The sequence below is a fragment of the Triticum aestivum genome, chromosome 6D (genome assembly GCF_018294505.1).
Source record: "Triticum aestivum cultivar Chinese Spring chromosome 6D, IWGSC CS RefSeq v2.1, whole genome shotgun sequence".
In the NCBI taxonomy this organism is placed as follows: domain Eukaryota; kingdom Viridiplantae; phylum Streptophyta; class Magnoliopsida; order Poales; family Poaceae; genus Triticum; species Triticum aestivum.
In genome coordinates, this window is record NC_057811.1 from 76705860 (window position 1) to 76730952 (window position 25093).

Below are 25093 nucleotides of genomic sequence, written 5' to 3' on the forward strand. Positions count from 1 at the left end.
AAAGACATGCAAAAGGAAATAGATACTACGTACTACGTCGATCCTAGCTACTCCTCGTCGGAGATCACGACGATCTTCGTGTCCGGCTCCGACAGCACGGGCGGCAGCTGTAGATTCGGCGCCTCCGGCTGCTCCGCTCCGGCCTCCTCCGCCTCTATTCCAGCGTTGAGCTCGACGAAGAGCGCATCGGACTCCGCCTGCTGCCGCCGGAGGAACGCCCGGTCGGCCTCCACATAAGCCTCATCCTGGATGGACTCTAGGATGGCCTGCTACTCTGCCATCTCGTCGAACTGGGCGACGGCGAATTCCGCCTCAGCCTGCTCCATGTTGAAGGGCGGCACCTGCTAGTCCGGCTCCTACGCCTCCTCCACCTCCATCGGAGCCATCTCCTCCTCATCCTCTTCCCCCCTTGCTCCTTCGCCTCCTCCACCTCCATCGGAGCCATCTCCTCCTCATCCTCTTCCCCCGGCTCCTCCTCCTCCTCCTCCTCCGGCTCCGGCGAGTCCGGAGGCAGCCTGGCAGCGATGCCCGGATCTGCTGCTAGATCTCATAGCGGCGCTCTGACGTTAGCATTGGCATAGTAGGTGATCTTGCTCCGGACCATGGCGGAGTGCCGGAGAGTGGGCAAAGCGCCGGAGCGGGAGAGGGGGGAGGTGGATGGGTTCGGACTGGCGGCGCGAGAGGGGGGAGGGGGATGGGTTAGGGTTGCGGGACGCCGGCCGGCTTAAATAGCTGGATTTCGTCTTGGGCGGCGAGCCGAAGCGGCGCCAAGCGACGTTCACACCGCGGCGACGGACGCGGCATCAGTCGGACCGCCGGATTTTCGGGCATTTCCGTGTGGGGCCAGGCCGTCAGGCCGACGTGGCGGGCGTGCCCTATATCTATCTCATATTTGGGCTGGATATGTGGGGTGCCGGTCAGCCCGGACGTTTGAAAGTCGTTTGAGGAGCCCGTCTGTGTCAAAAAATCATGATTGGACGGCCCGCCCGGATGTACGAGGCGGGTTTGAAAGGTCCGGCTGTAAATGCTCTTGTACCATTTCCTATGCGTGTTTTTTTTTTAGGAAATTTCCTATGCGTGGTTGATTTCTCATGTGTTTTCTCTGTTTTCTTTATTGCTTCAACCACCGCCCCCACTCTGGCCGCCTGCCAACACGCTGTCGCCGCCCACTTCCTCCACCGCCATCTTCTTCCGAGCGCCAGCTTCGCTCCGCACCATCCACCGACGACGACGCCGGCCACCACTGCGAAGGGCACCGGCGGACGGACCCTGCGCTGCGCCGCGACTGCATTCCCCCCACCCTCACCCCGGTCTCCAGCATTGTTGCAAGAAGAGAACCCCCCATGGCCTGCGACTAGGGGGAGTGGATACTGCATGATTCGGTGAGTCCAAGCTTGGATTTCTGTGCTGGATGATTTGCCAGCCCATCTGAATTTACATGATTCATCTCTTAAGCAAAGTGCTGAATCAATTTGGATCTGCTCTTAAGCCTGGAAATGAAGTTCAGTGCAGTTCCAAGTTTGGTTGAGTGTCTGACCTCCGCCGGTCATCCAGTCTCCAGTGGTTTGTCGTCGCCGACACGCTCCCACATTCGCCACTGCAGGAAGGAGCAAGACCTCCCACGTCTGACCCGGTCGTCCTCCAGCTCCGGCTCCTCACGGGTCAACCAGCTGCTAAACAAACTCAAGGATTATCTTGGCTCTGGGACGCTCAGGCCGGAGCTCGCGCACCAACTGTTCGTCGAATTGTTTCGTCAAACCGTTCCGGTATCAGCAGACGCACTCAATGTCTTATTTTCTGCCCTCGCGTGTGGGCTGCCCTCTGCCGCCTGCAATGATGGTCCTGCCCTCGCAATCGCCCTCTTCAAACACATGGCACGAGCAAGATGCCGCCAGGTGATGGCACCCACCAATCACACTTACAACACACTAATTGAGTGCTGCCACATGGCACGCCGCCCTGACATAGGGCTCGTCTTCTTTGGCCTCCTCCTCAAGATAGGCATCACGGCAGATGTCTTCACCTTCAACAGCTTATTGAAGTGCCTCTGTGACATGAAGCAAACAGATGAGGCTCTAGGCGTGCTGCTCCACAGGATGCCCGGCGACATGCCTGATGTCATCTCCTACTCAGTAATTATCAAGAGCTTCTGTGACAACGGGAGGAGCCACCGTGCACTTGACCTGCTCCGGATGATGACCAAAAAGGGATATGACCACTCCCCCAATGTGGTTTCATACACAATAATCATTGATGGATTAATTAAGGAGGGTGAACTAAGCAAAGCATGTGCTCTATTCCATGAAATGATGCAGCAGGGGGTTGTGCCTGATGTGGTGACGTATAGCTCCATTATCGATGGGTTGTGCAAAGCAAGAGCATTGGACGAGGCAGAGGTGGTCCTTCGACAAATGATTGATAGCGGTGTTTGACCGAATGCTGTGACATACAGTAGCCTGATCCATGGATATTCCACTTCAGGCCAGTTTGAAGAGGTAGTTAGGTTATTGGAAGAAATGAGAGGTCAAGGTGTCAAACCAAATGTTTTTACTTGCAACACAGTCATGGACTACCTTTGCAAGCATGGAAGAACAAAAGAAGCTGCAGAACTTTTTTATTCCATGGCTGAGAAGGGCCATAAACCTAATTTGGTCTCATAATCTATTATGCTTCATGGGTAAGCTATAGAAGGATCCCTTGTTGAAATGACTGATCTCTGTGAGCTGATGGCAAGAGACGGTATTGTACCCTATCTCCATTGTTTCAGCATATTGATTAATGCATATGCTAAGTGTGGAATGATAGATGTGGCTATACTTTTCTTCAAAGACATGTTGAAGCAGGGAGTGAACCCTGATGAAGTCACATATTTAGCTGTGATAGCCGGGTATTGCAGAGTGGGCATGATGGATGATGCTATGGAAAAATTCAATGAGATGATTGATATGGGAGTACCACATAACGCAACTGTTTACAGGTGTATGATTCAGGGTTACTTAAATCATGGTGATTTCTTGAAAGCAAAGGAATTGATTACTGAAATGAAGACCAAGGGTATCCATCCTAGATGCGGAAAAGCCAAAGAATTGATCCAGGGCAGTAGCGGATCAGTGGACAACATTCCAGTGGCTAGGGGTCTACACTACACCAAAATTAGTATGATGGACAAACATTGCACTAGTAAAACTAAAACTAGTAAATTGTTTGTGGGGGCCATGACCCCCATGACCCCACCCCTAGATCCGCCACTGACCCAGGGTACCTCATGTCACAACTCTTTTACAGGTGCATGTTCCAGGGTTGTTTTCATCATGGTAATTACATAAAAGCCAAATAATTGTTTTCCGAAATGAAGAACAAGAATATTGGTCATAGGCTGTGGAATGGTAATGGAAGGACACATTACCTTTGACTTGGTTATACGCCCTGTTGAGAGGCCTGATGCTATTACATTTACTTCAGTTACCGGTGGATATTGCTTAGTTGTCAAGATGTAAGAAGCTTTCAGAATATCTAAGGCTTATGGTATCGGTTGGTGTGAGGCCTAGTTTAATGATGCAACATTTCTCAGTGTCTGTTGTAAAAATGGAAGAATCAATGTTGGGCAAGAGTGTTAACCTTTATCTACAATTTATGTTCCTGGCATCATATTGGATGGAGAACATTACTGCATTATTTCAGTTATTGTTGCAGCAAAACCTTTTTACTGTTTCATGTGTTATTTTTACGCATTGTCTTCATAGTTAAACTGTTTTGCTAAGTAAGAATCTAAATGGTAATTCAGATTGGTACTTCAGTTTAGTTTTTGGTAAATGTTGCATGTCAGCATCAAAGTACACTAAGTAATTGCAAATTATTAGAGTGTCGCCTGAATAGAATAGCCGATGTGATAAAACTGATTTTTTTTTTGGTGTTTACGTTTTAACCGAATGTGTTTTTTTATGTCAGACAAGATTAGCTTGACAACATAAAAAGCTAATTTGTTACCTTTGTTGACATTGATTGCCAATTGAGTTTTACTTAGTTGCCTGGTGACGGATGCTCTCTGTACATCACAGGTTCAGAAACAGCTCTCACAAAAGGACATCTCTCATTTGGTACAGTTCTTGCCCTTACATACTGTTTTGCTACAAAGGCTCGAAGTTCTTGCTCTGTGATACTCACAGATATTTAGAGATAAAAACACCTATTGCTATACTTGATAAAAAACTGTGATTATCATAAAATTGAGCAACCTGTGATGCGTGAAAATAATGTTACTCAGCTATGCTAAAATTAGAAAATGTCGATGTCTGGATAATATTGCAGAAGTCTAAATGAGGCTACCAAATGTGTGCATCTGAACAATTTATCCGGTGTGAGATGGCTTATTACGAGGATGCTCAGTTCATTGATAGCATAATATATAGCCATCAGAACCTAGCATTCTAATGTCATTCCGGAGGTGTAATTGAACTATGGAAAAGGTGTCTGTCGAGACTGAATCCCCTACTTCTTTTTCATGTGCTTATAATTTGAAGTAATTAATGGAGGGTGCTTTTTAGACTACTCTGCTCCAGAAGTTTATGGTTGTAAGCTTGCTGTCTCCTCAAAACATTCTGAAATTCTCATGCCTTTACCATTATATCTCCTTTCTCTTGTTCTGGAGCTCATTTTGTTACAGTTTCATGTCTTGTGACAGTTTCTTCTATCTAGATTTTACAACTGATCCATGTACCCATCTTATGCTATCTTTAGGTTAGTCCCTTTGGCGCACTTCTTTGTCTGAACCATTCCTTTGACACAAATTTGCAATCTGAATATGATGCGTAAATCGCTGGGAGATGGGAAGACGGCCAGCTTCTGGGACTGCTCCTGGACTGGCGCAAGAACTCTGAAAATGGAGTTCCCAGAGCTCCACAAGCACTCAAGAAGAAAGAACAGGACCGTCCATGCTGCACTACTGAATGACACTTGGATTGCCGATCTGGCCCACGGAAACACGCAACAACTATGGCCTGAGGTGATCCGCCTGAACAGATGGCTCATCTCCAAGAACCTGAACCTAAACGACCAGCTGCAAGACACCATTAGATGGAAGCACACGGCCTCGGGATCTTTCTCCACCAGCTCGGCCTACAGCTGCCAATTCCACGGGATGATCAAGACAAACTTCAGAAAGATGCCATGGCAGGTTTGGGCACCGGCCCGGCTGAAATTCATGGTCTGGCTGCTGCTCAAGAACAGGCTATGGTGCAATGACCGGCTCCAAAGAAGAGGCTGGCCGAATGAGTGCTTCTGCCAGCTTTGCCTCAGAAACTTGGAGACCTCGCAACATCTCTTCTGGCAGTGCCCTTTCTCAGCTGAAATCTGGACCAGAGCTGCCCAAGGAAACGGATGCAGTTCCATGCACCCCACAAGCTGGCAACACAAGAGCAAAGCCATGGAGATTATAACTGAGATCATAAACGGTGCAAGGCCTGAGCACAAGAAGGGAGTCAAGACAATGATCATTCTGGTGCTGGGAGGAATTTGGCATCTACGAAACGAGTGCACTTTCAGGCAAAAGACAGCAAACATGACTGAAACCATGGCGAGCATAAGAAGGACGTTCGAGCTATGGCACCAAGCAGGAGCAGTTCACCTTGAGCACCCTTTGTGGGACCCTCCATGAGAGATCAACATGCTAGTCTAGCCTTCCGCTAGTTTTTTTGCTGATCTTTTCAGCTTTCTTCTTTTTTCTTCCTTGATCGCTAGATCGAACACCACCTTTTGTTTTTCCCGCCTGCTTCCTGCTATGATATCAATATATGCCAGCCATCAGCTGGTCCATTCCAAAAAAAAAAATGATGCGTAATCAATCAGAAGAACGGAGCCGAGTTCCAACAAAATCCGGTAAAATTTGCAACTTGGGCTACCATTGCTGCAAGCTGATAGTATCATCACAAAATCAGTAGTACAAACAATGCAGCTGCACATACCAATTTGCACCAAGCAATCTGATAGACTGACACTGTTATCAGACCTCTATTGTATAGCAGAAAGTTAATTCATTTGCATGGGGCATGCTCAGTACGAGACAATTTATTATGCGTAGAAGAGGTTGGCAAATAAAGCGAACTTGCTACAGATTGCAAGCGTCATAAGCTGAAGCTGAAGCGACAAAGTACGAAAATTGTTCGGAATATCATCTGTTTCATAAATGGAATTGACACTCAACAAGTTTCAGTACGCGTGATTGCACACAGTTCATTCTTTCTTTTTCACTGTATTGTACAAAAGGATAATGTGAAGAAAAAAAATTCTTAGGCAATGCTTGTAGTTCCCATAGAGAAAGAGAGATGATTCATAGATCGTGCTCAGAAGAACATCGGAAAGAGGACTATAAAAGATGAAAATAAATTTTACTAGCACTTCCTATTGAAAAGAAGGAACTGAACCACATGCAGCTGTCACTCTGAGCTTCACAGAAAGTTTTTACCATAATCTTCTTGCTCCAAAGATCGAGCATACAATAATTGCATGTAATCTTAACTAGCAAGTAAACAAGAGTCAAATGCAAAAAAAAATAAAAATGAACACACATGGCAAATTCTTAGAAGTAACACAGAGATTTCTTGTTCTGGCCCTTACATAAGTAGCAAACCATGAAGTACACATAATTATTGGCGACAAGAACAAAGTAATGGGGGATTTAAAAAGATAAAAGGCGTTATTTTGGAAGTAAATATTGGAGTGCAACACCCAGCATTCACTCCAGGAGGGTATTGACAATGGATTTTACGTTGAGCTTCTTGAGGTCGGTGCAAGACTGACCACAGCCAACGAACACTAAGCAGCTTTGGTCCAATCAGCGAAGAGGGAGGACAAGACTTGATTGGAGAGAGAATTGTGGGTGATCAGGTTGCTCAATGTGCTTAGATCTCTCTCTTTCTGTCTCTCAACGTGTGCTTAGTGTGTGTAAAACCATTCATCAGTTCTTTTTGGGGCTTTACATAAAGTATGAGCATATGCCTTTTGTCTAAAAAGAGATCTTGAATCTTTGTGGAATCAGAAGGGGAAAACCATAGTTTTAGTAAGTCTGAATAGAGCACAAGTGTTATAAGGTGAAATTGGTGCAAATAAATAATTCACCAGCCTTTTTTAAATGTGTGTAAAATGATTTGTCTTCTCCTACATATTCAACCACTTCCATCTTCACATCCACATGCTAGTGCACTCGTACACACACTTCGCTCTTCCCTTTCACGCTTTCACATTCATTCGTTTAATAACTCTTTAGTATATACCATGGCTAGTAGATTGTTATATAATGTAAACACATTACATGTGATAGTTTTCAAAATCGAAATGGTTGATGTCAAAGCATAGGAATAAGAGCCATCAGGACAGAAGCATCACAGTCTAGACGTGTCTAATATGCATTCATCAACACTGTCTGGATTACCCCACTGGTTGCGCCGTACTTAGCCGAGTCGTTTGGAACAGTGTGTTTTTCATGAGCTTTGTTGACCGTGGCGCCGAGGAGAGGCATGTCACAGCTTTGCTTGCATCAGAGGTGATGCACCACTGCACGTGGAACGAAAAGGCTGCAATGCTTTGTTGAAGCACATCGTGGTTTTCATCTCGCAGTCCATTCTTGACCTGCCGAGGGATCATGATCTGGGGTCGAGCGGCTTTAGCCTTCGCCAAGCTCTCACCTTGCCAAGGCCGCGTCACACTATCGAGCAGTGCAAGCATGTGCCTGTGTGTTCGTTTCAGCAGGCTCAACTCATATAAATAGCCCTTGTAGAATATTACAATCTATCGGAAACTCAGACTTGTAAGGCTATCTAATACTCGTTGTAAGCAACTAAACTACTGAAAAAGTTCACCTGCTTGTAGCCCAGACTTATAGGATGTTACCTAAAGGCAATGTGTAACAAAAATCAGATTCGACTGTGAAGTGAACACATCAGATCATGATTACATTTTTAGTGAACCATTGATTTGCGGTCTTTGTCATTGATTCAAGTACTTGATTTATATCTTGAACATAAAAAGGTACTATGACAGAACGAAGAATAGTAGCTCGGTAGAATTAAATCAGGAAATCCCACAGAAAGAGGAATCTCTGTTTTTGTGTTTCTATATACCTCACCCGTTTCAGTTGTTTACTCCGTGCATGCTATCGCACTACTCAAGGATGCTCAGTTCATAGACAATCCTGTCTAGTGTCCAGAATGGGATATTATAACTCAATATAGCCATCAGAACCTAGCAGCTCCAGGAAGTTTTATGGTTGTAGGCTTGCTGCCTCCTCCAAAAATTCTGAATATTCTCATTATTATATATGCCTTCCATCTCTTCTTTCTCAAACCCATTTGAACCTACAACTGATCTGTGTACCCATCCTATGCTATTTTCACAGAAGACCCAAGGCCAAAAAGTTCCTTCGGCCCAAACTTTCAAAGACGCGTCTAGCGGGTGGCCGGTTGCCCGTTAGCACTCCGAAGTGGCTGGCTAAAAAAAAAAAATTTGTCCCCCTAATCTATATTAGGAAAAGTGAATATGTGTGAACATGTTTGAACAGGATAATAAAAATTAATTGCAAAGAACCGATATGAACAGATGTGAACACATTTAATTCGGGTTTTCAAATTTTTTAAAAACCATAACTTTCAAACCACACATCGAAATTAAGATCCGTTTTCACTTTTGGAACTCTCGCGGCATGCTTTTCGAAACTAAATCCCGCATGGGTATGTTTTGATGAATTTTTTTTGTGCAATTTTCTCTCCGTTTTGTGCAACTGCCTAGCCTTCGGTGTGCAACTACCTGACAAGGATGTGCAACTTTTCTCCTATACCGTAAACGCGCAGTTTTCAATGATGATATCTTCACCCCCCAAACTACCTCCTTCCAATGAGATGTGAACTTCGTCTGTTGCCCAGACCAACTGCATAGTAGTTGATGTGCAACTTTTCCCTGCCCGTGGATGTGCTTCACTGTTTGCTGCATCGGCCAACTGCCTAACAGTGGATGTGCAACTTCAGATACTGCCACGGCCAACTGTCTAACAGTGATTTGCAATTTTCTCTCGAATCCCCATGGATGTGTAGTTTCCCTGCTAGCACACGGCCCAAACCACCCCTGCTAGTGAGATTTGCAACTTTAGCACTCTGTTTATATGTAACTTTTCACTACCCTCATGAATGTCATTTCTTTAGCATTCAACTGTCCCTGCCTGTGAGATGTGCAACTTCGTATGTTGCCCTGGCCAACTACCTAGTAGACTATGTGCAACTCCGTCTGTTGCATCCGCCAACTGAAAATACATGTCCACAAATAGGGAGGGGAAGGAGTTGCACATTGACTAAAAGGCAGTTGGCTTGAACATTAGACTAAGTTGCACATATCGCTTGCAGGGGATGAGGGTAGGGTGTGCCAACAGTGAAAAACTACGCATCCACGAATAGGGAGGAGGGTTGCACAACGACTACTAGGTAGTTGGTCGGGACAGTAGACTAATTGCACATCAAAGTTTTCATGGTTGCTAGACTACAACCTTATGGAAGTTGAATCATGCAGATCCAAAAAATTGGTTTTGAAAAAAGTTGCACAATGTAGTACTAAAGTTGCACAATACAGTACTAAAGTTGCACCATATAGCACGAAAGTTGGCATCGGAAAAATTTCGTCAAAACATACTCATGCGGGATCTACTTTTAAAGATCTCGTCACGAGAAATCCAACGGTGAAGACGGATTTGAATTCCGACACATGGTTTGAAAGATATGGCTTTTTAAAAATTTGAAAACCCGAAACAAATACGCGTGGATCTGTTTTGTTCTGCACATGTTACAAGTCTGACCGCATTTAATGCCAGTAATCACATGCACTACCAGACAAACACATGTATGCATGCATGCGAGTGACCGAGCGGCTGCTCGTCCTCTCCAACGAGCGCGCGCACTTTTTAGATTTCAGGAACTTTCAATCCATGAATATGATGAGCAAACAATCGGAACATGAATAGAGTAGTAGAGACAGGTTCAGCATGTGGTGTAGCTTGACACAGGTTCAGACGGCGCACTGTAGAGCACGTCCGGGTACTGCTGCATCGACAGCAGAGTTGTGAAAGGGTGCATCGTCCAGTAAACCACTCCAAACTATTCACTCGGACAAGAATAGAACGAAAAGGAAGGCTCCCAAGAAGGGGGCTGCACCAAAAATCCTCTGTGGCTGCTCTGATTTTTACCTCCGTTTTTCTTCGACGAGTTCAGGGAATCTTCGTGTGCATCCATTGGATCCCACCGTACTAAGCTAGTTCGAGTGAGATTAGAGGAGACCTTACACCAACAGGATCCTAATTAAATTTCGCAACTTGAACAATCAGCAATACGAGAGCATCAGCAAACATCGAGAAACATCAGAAATGTTTTTCCCACAGAATCAATCACATCGAATTACCATCAACACGCACACAGAAAACTGATAGCCAAGGGGCACTTGTCATGCCCTCTTTTCTTCCTCTTTATTTCCTGTTCTCTTTTTCTCAAGGCGTGTTACAAAACTTACAGCCCTAGCTGCATATATATATTGGTAGCAGCCGACTTGACTCAGAACTCCTAGACCTACACGGACGTAGCTGAAACTAAACCGGACTCAGCCTAAACCTATTTGCTTTCCTAACTACTCTCGGTTCACACACCAGGTACAAGTCCAAACCGGACTCTCCTAATCTAATTACACGGCGACGTTGATCACAAGCTTTCCTACGCGTAACACAACGTATGTGCTAACAATCCTACACAAGACACTAATTTTGCCATGACTAGGACAAGATTACCTAACAATCTCCCCTAATCTTGACTTGTCATCTTCCTCGTGCTCTTTCTCATCTTGACTCACTGTTGATCCATGACTTGTCGATCGAAACTCCGACGCATGATCCGAACTACTAGCCCACACGGTTGCATCTACCCGTGCAATGTGCAAGACTAGACGCATCGTCAGTCTGCACGTCGTTCAACTTAACTGGTCACTGTCCCAGTACACACCGAGCTTGATCTTCAACTGTCATATCCGTACACAGAGCATGACCCGCCTGAAAACATGCAGAACCTCTTTGCTCTACAATGTTGTGCCACCGCCATTGCTTGGCCGCTGCCTTGCACTCAGTCCGCACCATACTCGTTGTACTTGCTTGCAGTAGATCCACTCTCCACTACTCGCACACCTCCTCGCTTTACGATGACTTCGCCTACCATCGTCCGCCTTCGGCATCACACCGAATCCACACTGGCCGCAACCAGGACGCTACACGAGGACATGGACATGACTCACGGAACACTGTGCACACCGCTTCCACTTCAACGAATCATCACCAAGACGAGCACTTGGACACGACGACGACTCACAGACGCAATGACGACGACTGACCGTGCAAACTCGCACGACTCCTTGACTCATCCGACTCCCCCGGACGATGATCTTGATGAGCTCCAGCGCCGCACCTCGACACCACCTCTACCATCAACGATCTCCTTCCACCGCCTTGCCGACGACATCCTGCCGCCTCCCTCCTTGTCGCTCTGCTGAACGGTGATCGCCAGAACCTCATCATCGCTGCATCATCCAGCGACTTCATAGCCCGCCCCGAGGCGCTAGTAGGTCGCCACCCCGGGGCAAGCGCGGCTTCAAATCAGAACCTTGCTCTAGATACCAATTGCTGGAAATTCTCCCACAGGATCAATCACATCAAATTACGATCAACACGCACACGGAAAACTGATAGCCAAGGAGCCCTTGTCGAGAATTTCCAACAAGAAAAACATCAGAATGTACTACCGTTGTTGCGAGCTGCTAGAATTGCATAGAGGACATCAGTACCACAAAACTACAGAAAATACAGCTGCACATGCCAACTCACAGCGGGCAAGCTGAAAGAATGAGGCATCATATATGATGAGAAAGAGCTACCAAAAAAGCCTCTGGGAAGGTCTACAAGCTTGCACTATCTCTATTTATAGAGGAAAATTAATTCATCTACTACTCCCTACATGCTCAGCAGACAATTTAGTGTACGTAGTAGAGGTAGACAAATTGTAAGCTTCATACATGAAACTGGAGCGACAAGGCACCAAATTTGTTCAGAATGTTGTTGCATCAATGGCATGGCATTCAACAAGTTTCGCTATATGTGATTGCACACAAGTTTTGATCTCATCAAACATAAATGCAATAAGCCATCTCCAAAGAAAAAAAACATTTACTCCATCAAATAAGCTAACCCTATGGGGCATCACTACTGGAATTTTCACGTACGCCGGGTGTAATGCTCTTCGCCGAGTGCTAAAACACGGACGCTTGGCAAAGCAAACTTTGTTGAGTGTCACTCTCGGCAAACCCGGCTTCACGGCAAACTGCGATCTTTGCTGTCACTGCCTCACGGCAAAGAGGCACCGCACGGCAAACCCTGCAGACGCCGAGAGCCGCTCACGGCAAAGAGGAGCCACGCGGCATGCCCGTCCGTAACAGACGGCTCCGTCAGTTACTGCGTACTTTACCGAGAGCCGCAGCACGACACTCGGCAAAGCATGTGCAACATCCTATTTTATTTTTTTGTGTGTGTTCTTTCTAACTGACATGTGGTCCCACTGGTCACATTTATCAGTAAAAGTTTTAAATAACTTCCTAAATATTCTTGAAAAAATATGACGATATCTTTGCCGAGAGCTGCTCTCGGCAATCCTCCTGACCAGTAGGACAGCGTGGCCCACATGGGAGCTGACAGTTTACATCGCTTTGCGGAGAGCTGATCTCGGCAATGTCGCCTTCCTTTCCGAGAGCTGCTCTCGGAAAAGGTGTGGCACAATAGTAGGTCTCCCAGACGACCATGTTTTCGAGAGGGGCTCTCGGTAATATGTAGTTTTCCGAGTGTTGCTCTCGGAAATCTTTCCCATCCATTCTGCTGTTTAAGCTATTTCTTTTCTAATCCCTGCAGATAAAAACAACTACTTGGCAGAAGGATTATATATAGGCATAATTTGATCTAGTCCACACATATATAGGCATAATTTGATCATATATAGGCATAATTTGATCTAGTCCACACATATATAGGCATAATTGGGGATAGTCCACATATTGTCACACACAAGTCGAATGTATTATCCTAGTAGACGTCACACACAAGTCGCAAATTCATACATATTGTCACTACTTGCAAAACACGTGCACGTCACAATAGAAGTACACTTGTTCATATATAGATCATCTTGAGGAGGAGAGGCCATCGGGTTAACATTCCGGAGGAGGAGGGGCATCACTTGCACTGATTCGAGATTGCATAAGAACCTATAAAAGTAGAGTCACGTGAGGGTGGTTCGTCCCTATGTAATGAATCTTCTACTCTAGTTTAGATAATGTTCTACCTGTAGTTGATCCTCAAGCAGCTTCAATCTCTTGTTCGTGTCTTCCCGTTCCTTTTCTCTGGACTCCTGCTCAGCCTGCCGCCTTTGCTCCTCTTCAACAGCCCGCTGCGCCATTAAATCCTGTAACATGGCATTAGGCTCATATAGGTTGGAACGGTGCTATTTCGAGGCATGGACATAAATGAAAGGTTAGGATGCTAACCTTGAGACGCGCTATCTCACGTGATGCGGCGGTTGGGCGACTCCGTATGGACGGAGTTGAGCTGGTGCTCGACGCGCGTATCTCGTGCAAATTGCGATGCGAGGAGGTGGCGATCGCCCCGTTGCAAAGGAGGTGGCGGCCATGGCCCTACCCCTCGCCAGCAATGATGAGAAGCTCAGGATCAAGGGGCCTGGGCATAGGTTAGGCTTCCTGCCCGTGCACCTCCTGGAAGACCTCTTTGAAGGTCCCCCACTTCTCCTCCACCGACTCGCTGCAGAACTCGACGCCATCCTTCCCCTTGTGGCCTTCTCTCCAGGCTTCCAGGATGTGGACCGGGCGACCAACCTTCGCCTCCCGCAAAATTAACCATCAAGTTGAATGAACCAAGATGCACCGTGCGAAAAAGTCAACATCTTAATCCACATACCATGTGTTGCTTGAGAGCGGTTAGGTTCCGGCTCCCCTGGACATGAGCCGGGCCTGGCATTTTGGCTCGTTCGTTTCCCTTCTCCACATGCTGCGCCTACCATGCTGGGTCACACCACATGTCAACCAGGGCCTCCCAACAATCGTCCTTCATCCAGGGTTCCTTCACCTAGTCAGACAAAATCGAATAATTGAGGAACAAGCGGGATGAATCAAAGTACTAGCAACCGATGTAGTCACTTACCACTGACAGGTATTCTTCTCGCGACAAGTTGGTCTGGCAAGCAGTCTTCCTTGTCATCTTCTCTCCCTTCTCATCGAGCGGCCGACACTGCATCACGGCTTTGTACCGCAGCATGTGCTTGGTGTCCGAGAGTATCTTTCGGGCAGATTTCACGGTGCCTTTGATCGCCTTCTGCTGCTCACCATCCACGCAAGCAAATGTTTGCCACAAGAAAGCATATGGCATCTTCTCACCATCCACGCAAGCAAGGATTTGGATATGGAAAAATGTAGTGGTCGGAGCGAAGATACTTACAAAAAAAGCATTGATGACCCGAGTGGCCATGGTGACATCGTGCTCATCCTTGTTGTGTAGGTAATGCTCCCAGGTTAAACCTGGCGACGGCGGATCGTCATCACCCGGCTTGGACAATCCAGGGAAGTGCTTCCTCAAGAGGGAGCCGATGACGTGGTTCGGCGGGCGTGCCCCCTTAGGTTGTGTCGGGATAAATTCCCACTGACAACATGATATAAAAGAAAAGCATATGTGAGTGTCAAAGCTGTGGCATCCAAAATATGATGCAAATGAAATGCTTGTTTACCCCTCTCCTGTCGGGCAAATGACAGGACGGTTGCTGGCAGCAGTTGGTTCCGGGACCTTCCCCGGACCACGCCCGGATTTCTTCCTCGAGGTAGACCCCGAGTCGTCCGAGGCCTCCATGTCGCCCGACTCGGTAGCGAGTGGATCTGGTGCATCTAAGTCTACTCCGACATCGCCATCCAATGAAGACGATGCCTCGGTTGTGGCCTGGTGGGAGGCGGACGACTCGGTCCTACCAGTCGGGACTCTCCGGTACTTACTACTAGTGCTCCCATCAGACTCTGAAAAACAAAATATATATAGTGAATATTAACCATACCACTTGTCCAAAATTGACTGAAAAGAGTACATAGGCAACAGGAGCATATTATCATGCACTGGACAATATGAACTGTTCAAATATATGAAAAAATAGGCGGAAAACTATACATTACAATAGCTGAAAAATATACATAAGCAACATGAGCATATTATCATGCACTGGACAATATCAACTCCTCAAAAACATGAAAAATAGGCTGAAAACTGTACATTGCACTAGTATACAGCAGCATATTATGATGAACTTCACCCACAATTTCAGGTTTGGTTGTTTTGTAGCCAGTTTTGCCATGGTATTAAATTCCTCAGCACCATAAACTGTACATTACAGTAGTATACAGCAGCATAAACATGTTGTGCAACTCAAACATCCTAGTGGAGCACCTAAAAATACCTAGAACTAGATCAGCATGGACCTAGTGGAGCACCTAAAAATACCCTATGAACTGAATTACTAGCCCCTAGTGGAGCACCTATGAACTGAATTTTCCCAATTCTCATCTTCTTCAACAAAATTTGCATATGTTCAGTGGGATGGGTGTACACACCTGAGGGCATCTCCAGCTGCCGCGCTACCGGAGGAGCTCCGCTGCGGCGACCGTCGTTGGGTCGCATCGAAGAGCCGCCGCGCCGGCCTCCGGCCATGAAGCACCTTGGCGGCGGCAGTTGGGGGCAGTGGACGCAGTTGGGGCGGTGGAGGAGGGGCGGCGGCGGCAGTTGGTGGCGGTTGAGGGCTGGCGACGGTGGCGATTTCGGCGTTGGCGGCGGCGGTGGCGCAGGGAACAAAGAGGAGGGGAATGAAGATACAAAAGAAAGGGGAAAGTTTAAGATCTAGGTTAGATGCTTTACCGAGAGCGCCTCTCGGAAATGGTGGCCATTACCGAGAGCCGAGAACCGACCCTCGGTAACCACTACTCTAATTTTTCCCCTTCTCTTTTTGTTTTTGTTTTGCACTATCTTTTTTGTATCTCATATTTCATATGCTTTTACGACCAAAGTTTGGAAATTCCATGACTTTTGATGAATTTTTTCAATAAAAGACTTTTGATGCACTCATATATATATATATATATGCTTTTTGGGTTAGATTTGTTCAAAACTCAACTTTAAAGAGTGTAAAGTAAAAAACATGAGAAGAAGTAGTTGTTGACCGTGGCCTACCCCCTCTCTCGGTGCCGGTCAACTTTCTAGACCGGCACCGCGAGAGAACTTTAAAGAGTGTAAAGTAAAAAACATGAGAAGAGGCAGTTGTTGACTGTGGCCTACCCCCTCTCTTGGTGCCTGCCAACTTCCTAGAACGGCACCGAGAAAGAACTTTAAAGAGTGTAAAGTAAAAAAACATGAGAAGAAGCAGTTGTTGACCGTGGCCTACCCCCTCTCTCGGTGCCGGTCAACTTTCTAGACCGGCACCGAGAAAGAACTTTAAAGAGTGTAAAGTAATAAACATGAGAAGAAGCAGTTGTTGACCGTGGCCTACCCCCTCTCTTGGTGCCGGTCAACTTCCTATACCGCCGGGGCCACTGGATAGCCCATGCATATACATGCGATGGCCTCCTTTGAGAGCACAAGAAGTTTCGAGGCCAACGGAGCAACAGGACCCGCACTTCCTGCACAAACCGGACACATTCCCTCTCGATACCCATAGACTATCTCGAAGAACGGGCCTAGACTAAATCTGTCATCTCGCGATGACATGCACTAACACGGAGAAGCAGTTATTCACCGTGGACTACACCCTCTCGGTGCTGAATAACGCCCTAGACCGCCGGGGCCACCGGATGGGTGCTCGATATGGAGACCGCCCAAGGGGGGAGGGCACCCCTACATGCGTGTGGCCCATGCATACGCATGCAGGGGTGGTGTGCTATTTGAATAAGCAACCGCACGTCCTTGACGTGGCACATGCCTCACAAACCACACACACGGGCGGGAACGTTGAGGACCGGCTGCGTTCGTCCCCGAGACAGAGTCTTCGGTGGGTGATCCCGTGCCAGAACGGGCCTAGACTTGGTCAGTCATCTCGCGATGACATGCACTAACACGAAGAAGCAGTTATTCCCCGTGGCCTACCCCCGCTAGGTGCCGAACAACGCCCTAGACCACCGGGGCCACCGGAGGGGTGCCGGTCTCTAGAACCGGACGAGGCCCATCCGAAGAAGAAAACACAAGACGGTAATTATGATGTGCTAAGGTTGTTTGCCAAGCATGGAAAAAAAACAACAACAAAAAGTATAATACATATTATCGAGAATACACAAGAAGGAAAGAGATCTAGGTTAGATGCTTTACCGAGAGAGCCTCTCGGAAAAGGTGGCCATTACCGAGAGCCGAAAATTCCACGAATTTTGATGAATTTTTTCGATAAAAGACTTTTGATGCACTCATATATATATATATATATATATATATATATATATATATATATATATATATATATATATATATAGGACAACACTATTCTAATCCTGAGATTAGAATAACTATTTGGATCACAGCGCCCCTATATAGGGCCCGCTGGACATGTTTCGGAACCGACGGGCTGAAAAAAATCCAGCCCACCCACCCCACTACGGTATCTCTCCCCAACTCCCTCGATCCACCCCCATTGTCGGCGTTCTGGGAACGGGGGTCCCCAGACTTTCCTGCCTGCGGCCCACGGCGTGGCTGAGCAGTAGGCCGTACGGCCCATCTTCATCAACAAGGCATCCAAGACCCTCGCGAGGGTCCGAGCCTCGCGAGGCGGACGACGCAAGACCTCCTCTGGAGTAGCCTAGCCAGGCAGGCTCACGAGGAGCGGAGATATCAAGGCGGGGCAAAACCTCACGAGGCTCTCGTGACATGAGCCATGAAGAACGGCACCAGGCGGGCGCCAGGCGGGCGCCAGCGCGCGCAGTGTCCTTATTTCCTCTTTGGTGCTAAGGAGGCCAGCGCAGGCGAAGAGTACCAAGGCATCAGGCAAAGGTTGCTATATTGGTGCAACGAGACCAAGACCAGGAGGACGGCAAGACGGAGGTCATCGTGGAGCCCAAGACGGCGTCACCACCACAGCTTTTTGCAGGCGAATACCACTTTTGTCAGGATAGCTTGTACTAGCTGTCCCCCTTCAAATTTGCCCGCCGTTGTTGGCTCCCTTCCCGCTCTATATTTGGGAAGAGGACAGGGGCCTATATAAGTAGAGCTAGCCACCATAGTAGAGGCATCTCATCTTAGCTTGATCCAACCCGATCAAGAGCCTACCCACAAGAACACCACAACCTCAGGAGGCTGTTCTTCCCTTGTACTGTTCATCATCAGCCCAAGAGTCAATCCACCACCACCACACTGGAGTAGGGTATTACACCACAATGGTGGCCCGAACCAGTATAAACCTCGTGTCTTTCTATGTTGCGAGTTCGTCGAGTTCGTCCGCGAGATCTTAGTGAGTTAGGGCGTAGATCGGTAGGAGGGAAAGACTTCGCACGCACCCCAGTGTTCGAACCTTAAGGGTTTGCCGGAACCCCACATCCGACATTTGGCGCGCCAGGTAGGGGTGCGCCGTAGCTTCCCTTCCATCAGTTCGTCGCTCCATCGCTCCGTCGTCTCCATGGCGGACGCTCGTCGTGCTCGAGCTGAGCGTCGGGTTGCCCTCACCGCCCGCGTCGCTCAGACGGCCCCCGTTGATGGGCCACCTCGTCGTTCTCCGTCTCCCGCCGCCAACGCTGCCACCGGCCCGGCGGGGAACGAGCAGCAAGCGTCCTTGCTGCATCCTTCGGTGCGGCAGGACGGCCACACCGCTACTCCATCACTGACCCCTGCCGGTTCTTCGTCTCACGCGCGCCGCGCTCCCATGGAGGCACGGGCCGCGCTCCTCGCGGCGAACGAACTCCTGTGCTACCGCCCCGTCGACGACCTCTATGAGGAGTGGCTCGACCGCGTCACCGAGCTCGTCCGCGCCGCAGGGGGCTCTCCGGCGCCGTCCCTCTCTCTACCTCCCCCTCAACCAGCCACGGGTGACGAGGCTCATGGCGTGCCTCCATCACCTCTGCCCCAAGACGGCGCCTTGGCACCAAGGCGCGCGGCCCCGCGGCGTGACCCGCCGCGCCCGGTGCCCGCGCGCGAAGAGAGAAGCTGCCAAGAAATCCCGCAGCCGCGAGAAGCTGCACCTGCGCTCCCCGCGCCACCTCGTCAAGACCGCGCGCCGCCCGCAGCGACAAGCGCGGACCTCGTCAAGACCAAGCGCCACCTCCGAAGCGGCCCCGGCAACCACGGCCGGCTGCCGCGCCTTAACCCCCGAGGTGCGTAGCGTCGCCTGGCCAGGCAAGTTCAAGCCGGATCTGCCTCCTCACTAAGACGGCACCGCCGACCCCGCGGAGTTCCTGCAGCTCTATGAGCTGAGCATCGAAGCGGCCAACGGTGACGAAAAAGTCATGGCGAACTGGTTTCCCATGGCTCTCAAGGATGGAGCCTGCTCCTGGCTCCTGAATCTGCAGCACGACTCGATCTCCTCCTGGGACGAGATGCGCGACCGCTTCGTCGCCAACTTCCAGGGCACTCGCGACCGCCCGCCGGCCGCGGGTGATCTACGCCGCATCAAGCAACAACCAGGGGGGACCCTCCAGAAGTACATCCAGCGCTTCAACAACACCCGCCTCAAGATCCCCAAGGTCACGGACGAAGCCATCATCTTCGCGTTCCCTGACGGCGTCCGTGACATCAAGATGAAGGAAGAGCTCACCATCCACGAGGAGCTCTGCACCTCTCAGGAGCTGTTCAACCTGGCGACCAAGTGTGCAAGAGCTGAAGAGGGGCGCCTTTCTCTCCTCGAGCTGCCAGCCGCAGGCGCAAAGGAGAAGAAAGCCAAGGCTAAGGACGTGAAGCGCAAGGAGGCGGTGGTGCTCGCGGCGGAGCCCGACACCAAGCGGGGCAGAGATCAGCCCGAGTCATCCAAGAACGGCCGACCGTTCTGCGCCTTCCACAACCTGAAAACCCACAACACCAACGACTGTCAAGAGCTCAGGGCCATACGGGAAGGACGTTACGGTCGACGCCCCGAGCGCAACGACCGTGGCTACGGCCGTGGAGGAGGACGTGGAGGCGGACGCTGGGACGACCGTGGCCCGCGCCAGGAGTGGCGCGACCAACCTCGCGAGGGCGCCTGGAGGGACCCGCCTCGTGAGGATCGCCCCCAGGGCAACACCGGTCTTCCCCCGCTGCCGCCACCAAGAAGGAATGCCGAACGCCACCAGGACGAGGGGCTGGGGGCTTTCAGGAGTCGCGTGCGATCGCCTGCATCTTGGGCGGCGCCCAGGCCCCAGCCTCTTAGCGCATCTTCAAACAGTTCGCTCGCGAGGTGAACGCGGTGCTCCCCAAGCTCGAGGCCACGCGCCCGCTCAGGTGGTCCCAGTGTGCCATCACTTTCAACTCGGCAGATCAGCTCAAGTGCGCAGCCACCGCTGGCGCCCTCGCTATGCTGTGCTCCCCAGTCATCAGCAATGTACAGGTCACCAAGACCCTCATCGACGGCGGCGCAGGGCTCAACGTCCTGTCCGTCGACACGTTCGACAACCTCCAAGTGCCATATGAATAGCTCCAGCCCACCAAGCCTTTCTCAGGAGTGACCGACGGTTCCACCACACCGATAGGGCAGGTCCACCTGCCTGTCACCTTCGGGGAGCGCAAGAACTACCGCACCGAGCTCATCGACTTCGACGTCGCGCACATCCGCCTTCCATACAACGCCATCCTCGGGTATTCAGCCCTGGCCAAGTTCATGGCAGTCACCCATCACGGCTACAACGTTCTCAAGATGCCAGGAAGCGGCGGAATCATCACGATCCCGTGTGAGGAGAGGGATGCAGTGTGCTCCCTCGAGCGCGCCTTTCAGGCTGCAGCAATCGACGACCCCGACAGCAGAAGCTAGGGCCCTCCGGAGGCCATCCCCAAGAAGAAGCAGCTACGCCGCGCAGGACCTCAGGAGGATGGCGTCGCGGCAGGAGCCTTGTCAGGATCAGCGCCCGCTCCAGGGGCGCCTCCCTCCATCGCATAGGAAGGCGCGCCCGACGCCCTCCTCGGGCAGGGCTCGGGGGTTCTCTTCTGGAGGGCCTCAGACCTTGCCAACCTCACGAGGGAGGCGCTTGGGCACCACTTGGAGGTGTGCTTCGTGGCACGTGACCCTCAGGAGAGCACAGGGCAAGGAGTGCCCACCACTCAGGAGTTCATCACCAAGACCATTCAGGAACTGCAAGATGCAAGGGCCATGCGCGGCAACAGCCATCACAAGGCGCAGCTCCCCATCCAGGCGAGGATGCCGGGCTGCGTGTCTGCATCGACGTCCCAGGGCTCAACAGGGCCGCATCTCAGGAGCGCTTCTGGCCATCGCGTGTGGGCCGCTGCGAGGGCCCACCACACAGCTACGTTCGCATGCCCTTCGGCTTGCCGAGCGTGGCGTCAGCCTATCAACGCGACCTACGGCGTGTCCTGGCGGCTCAGGAGGCCAGGTACCACACCGTCCTGGAGGAGATGGAGATGGTCTTCAAGGAACCTCCCATGCCCCCAGAGCCTCCCGAGGCTCAGGGTCCCGGTGGCTCATGAGGAGTCATTCCTTCGGCGCACGCCCTCAGGTGCACCAACTCTACTTCGTCTACAGAACCAGGTGACATCTTCCAAGCTCGTTTAGCTGGGAGCGCCCCTCGGGCTGCATTATTCCCAGGCCACGTGGGTCCGTCCCTGTGGCATGTATCCCTTTTGCTTATGTCTTTAGCTTACCTTGCTGGGGGCGCCCCTCGGGCTGCATCATCCCGAAGCCGCTCGGGCCGGACCCGGTGGCATGTATCTTCCTGCATTTACTTAAGCTGATCCGCTCTCCATGCTTAACCTGCCAACGGCTATCGCCCGCTCGATTGCCGCCCGCCACGGGTCTGTTCATCCTATGCAATTCGCTTGCACGTTAAAAGGGGGTCTCCTGAGCATCGCGACTCAGGAGCTCTTACTGGCTCTCTAGCCCTCACCCCCTGGCCTTGACCACGGCATCGCAACCTGGCATACCAGCGGCGGCTGAGCTCGCTCGAGGGCCGGGACCTGAGGACGTAGAGTGCTTGCATCTAACCGCCTTGCAGGAACATACAGTCACCAAGACTCAAGACCAGGCGCAACCCGCCTTGAGGTAGGGCCTCGTGAGTCCCTCGCTGGCTCACGAGTGCCCAGATACACCTCGCAGCCCTGCCGTGCAAGCCACGTGTCAGGGCGGGGCTGTACATGACCCGGGGGCTCCTCCCGGAGGGGGCCCCCATCCCACGCCCAAGTGGAAGCACCATGCTCCGCGCTGGCTATCGACACTGCCGAGGAGCGGCTATGCCCGTGCACAAGCGGAAGCACTATGCTCCGCGCTGGTGATAAACAACTGAGGGCAGCCCCACGGTCGTACCAACCTTAGGGAGCCCAGAGCTCAGTGCCTAGCCTCACCACAACGCCTCCCCTTGGAAGAGCCGCACAAGGGGGCTGGGCACGGGGGCTGCGCTCGGGTCACGCCCAAGCGCACGCCACCCAACCAGGTCCCCGGACCTGGGCGTCGCGCGCCCCTCCCGAGGTCGGCGAGGGCAGGTATGGAAATTGTTTGCACGTCAAGGGGGACTCCTGAGCATCGCGACTCAGGAGCCTAACTGGTCACATAGCCCCTCACTCCTTGGTCCGTCCTGGTCTCCGGTCGGCCCAATGGCGGTTGAGGTATGCGCGTGGCCGGGCTCTGCCGACGTAGAACATTGATCTATCCTCACGCACTCTCCCTATATGTTGTTTGCGCGTCAAGGGGGACTCCTGAGCATCGCGACTCAGGAGCCTAACTGGTCACGTAGCCCCTCACTCCTTGGTCCGTCCCGGTCTCCGGTCGGCCCAATGGCGGTTGAGGTATGCGCGGGGCCAGGCTCTGCCGACGCAGAACGCAAAGCAAATAGGAAGGAAGTCGCAAAATCTCGAAGCAAATATTACAAGCATATTGTCCTCACAATACCAAATGAAAAGTCTAAACGCCTCCACGAGGCCTGATACATGTCGCAGGAACGGAACGGGAAGAATGGGCGCGGGTCACCTCTAGACGTCACCGTCGCCTGCGGAAGGTGCTCCGCCGTGAGCAATTTTGTCTTCACCTTCACCACCAGCTGCAAGGTCGACAACATCGCCGGACGAAGAAGCGGAGAAAAAGCCGCGGAACTTCCTCAGCAAGGCCCCCACCTGACCTTGCACGGCCGCGGCGGCCGCCTCGTATTGATCTTCAGCTACAGGCTCCAGCAGCTCGTCAAGCAAGCGTTGGGGTCGCGAAGGTGCAGGTGGCTAAAGACGCGAGTCAGCGGGGCTGAAGACAGGACGCGAGCTTCTGCCTCCGCCATGGGACTGAGACCATCAACGACCTCCTCAAGCGCCTTCACCATGAGAGGAAGCAGCTGGGCGGGGCCGTCCTCGTCGGTGTCCAGAGGCTTCTCCAGGCTGTGCTCGTAAAGCGTCTTCAGCGCCTTGCGAGATCTCTTCTCGAGATCGGCGAAGGCCACGCGGTCTTCGGCCAGGACTCGCGCCTTGGCATCAAGATCGGCCTCCCTCGTCCTCATCTTCCGCTCCACCTCTTCCAACCGGTTGCGCTCGGCAGCCTGCTTCTTCCCCAGCTCCACCAGCTCAGCATCACGGTTCTTGACGGCTTCCTCCCGGGCCTTCATCTCCTCCTCCTTTGCTTGGTGGCAGCGTACTTCTTTGGCGTGCTTGTCGTGCAGGCTCTGCAACTCGTCCTCAAGCGCCCGGCAGCGGTCACGGGCGGCCTCGGCGTCCTTCAGCGCCACCTCACGATTGGCTGCGGTGTTGGCAGCATTCTGCTTCTCCTTCTTAGAAGCCGCAGTAGCCTGCCCAGCGCCGCGCGAACCGCCAGGTCGGAGTGAAGCCAGCCAGAGGCCAACTACAGACGCCCGGCCACCAGGCGCGGGTCCGCACTCAGGAGATCCGCCTGCAGCTGGGTCATCTCCGAAAGAGCACGCTCCAGAGCAACAGCAGCAGAAGAACCTGGGAGTGGAGGTGCATCAGCGGGAGGAGGCGACATCATCACCAGGGCCTGAGGGATCGCGGGTTCCGGAGCGGCTGGGACCTCGTCAGCCGCGCCAAGTACCAGCACCTCCGGAGCCAGCGGGGCCATGGGGGTTGATTCCACGCGGCGATGCTCCTCTTGGCCTCGTGAGGACGATCGGGCTGGGGAGATGCGGGCGCTGTTGCCTCCTTTCTCCGCGGGAGGCACGGCCACTTCGTCTTCCTTCCTCTTCTTCGCCGAAGATGTCGGCCTGATCAACCAAGGGCGAGCATCGGGAAATGGCGAGCACGAACAAGGACAAGGCGAAGCTTAAGACACTTACTGATCCACTGCGATGTATTCCACTGACCGCTTGGGAAACTTGAAGCCTGACAGCTTCAGGACCTGAGGAGCAGGCGTTTGGGCTCCGGCGGCGCCAGGCGGAGCAGAGGCAGAGCCGGAGCCAGCCCCAGGAGGTGCCAGGGCAGAGGCGGCACCACGGGCTACCAGCGACGACCTACCCCTCGTCGGGACGAGAGGTTGCTCCCTCTCCCCTTGGTGGGCGTCGGCCTCGGCATCATCAGGAAGGGCACGGAGAATCTCAGCCTTGCTCAGAGGGGAAGTCTCCCCCACCTCTTCTAAGGTCTTCTCCGAGTCCACCTCCTCTTCCCCCTCTCCGCGGGACTCGCTAGAAGACACCTCCACCGGTTCCTGCGCCGTAGGAGCTCCTGGAAGCGCCGGCGGCACCAGCCCACGCGCATCAAAAGTCGGCCTGGAGGCGACGAATTCCTCCCGGTCCCTGCGTTGGAACAGGTGAACGAAGGCGCTAGGCGGGTACTGCTGGTTGTCCCCGACTATGAGGCGCAGGCGGCGTCCAATTCGTCGCCAGGTAGGTCCTCTGGCCT

General features: G+C 51.5%; 1 protein-coding gene across 1 annotated transcript; it reads left to right on the forward strand.

The window, feature by feature from the left end:
- Positions 1-1170: 1170 nt before the first annotated feature.
- Positions 1171-3598, forward strand: LOC123141131 (protein Rf1, mitochondrial). The gene has a single exon (XM_044560356.1). The coding sequence runs from the start codon at positions 1497-1499 to the stop codon at positions 2430-2432; it is 936 nt and encodes a 311-aa protein (XP_044416291.1). The 5' UTR covers positions 1171-1496; the 3' UTR covers positions 2433-3598.
- Positions 3599-25093: the final 21495 nt, after the last annotated feature.

Excerpts from the sequence above, each read along its gene's own strand:
- LOC123141131 (XM_044560356.1), top strand. The coding sequence starts at position 1,497 with ATGAAGTTCAGTGCAGTTCCAAGTTTGGTTGAGTGTCTGACCTCCGCC.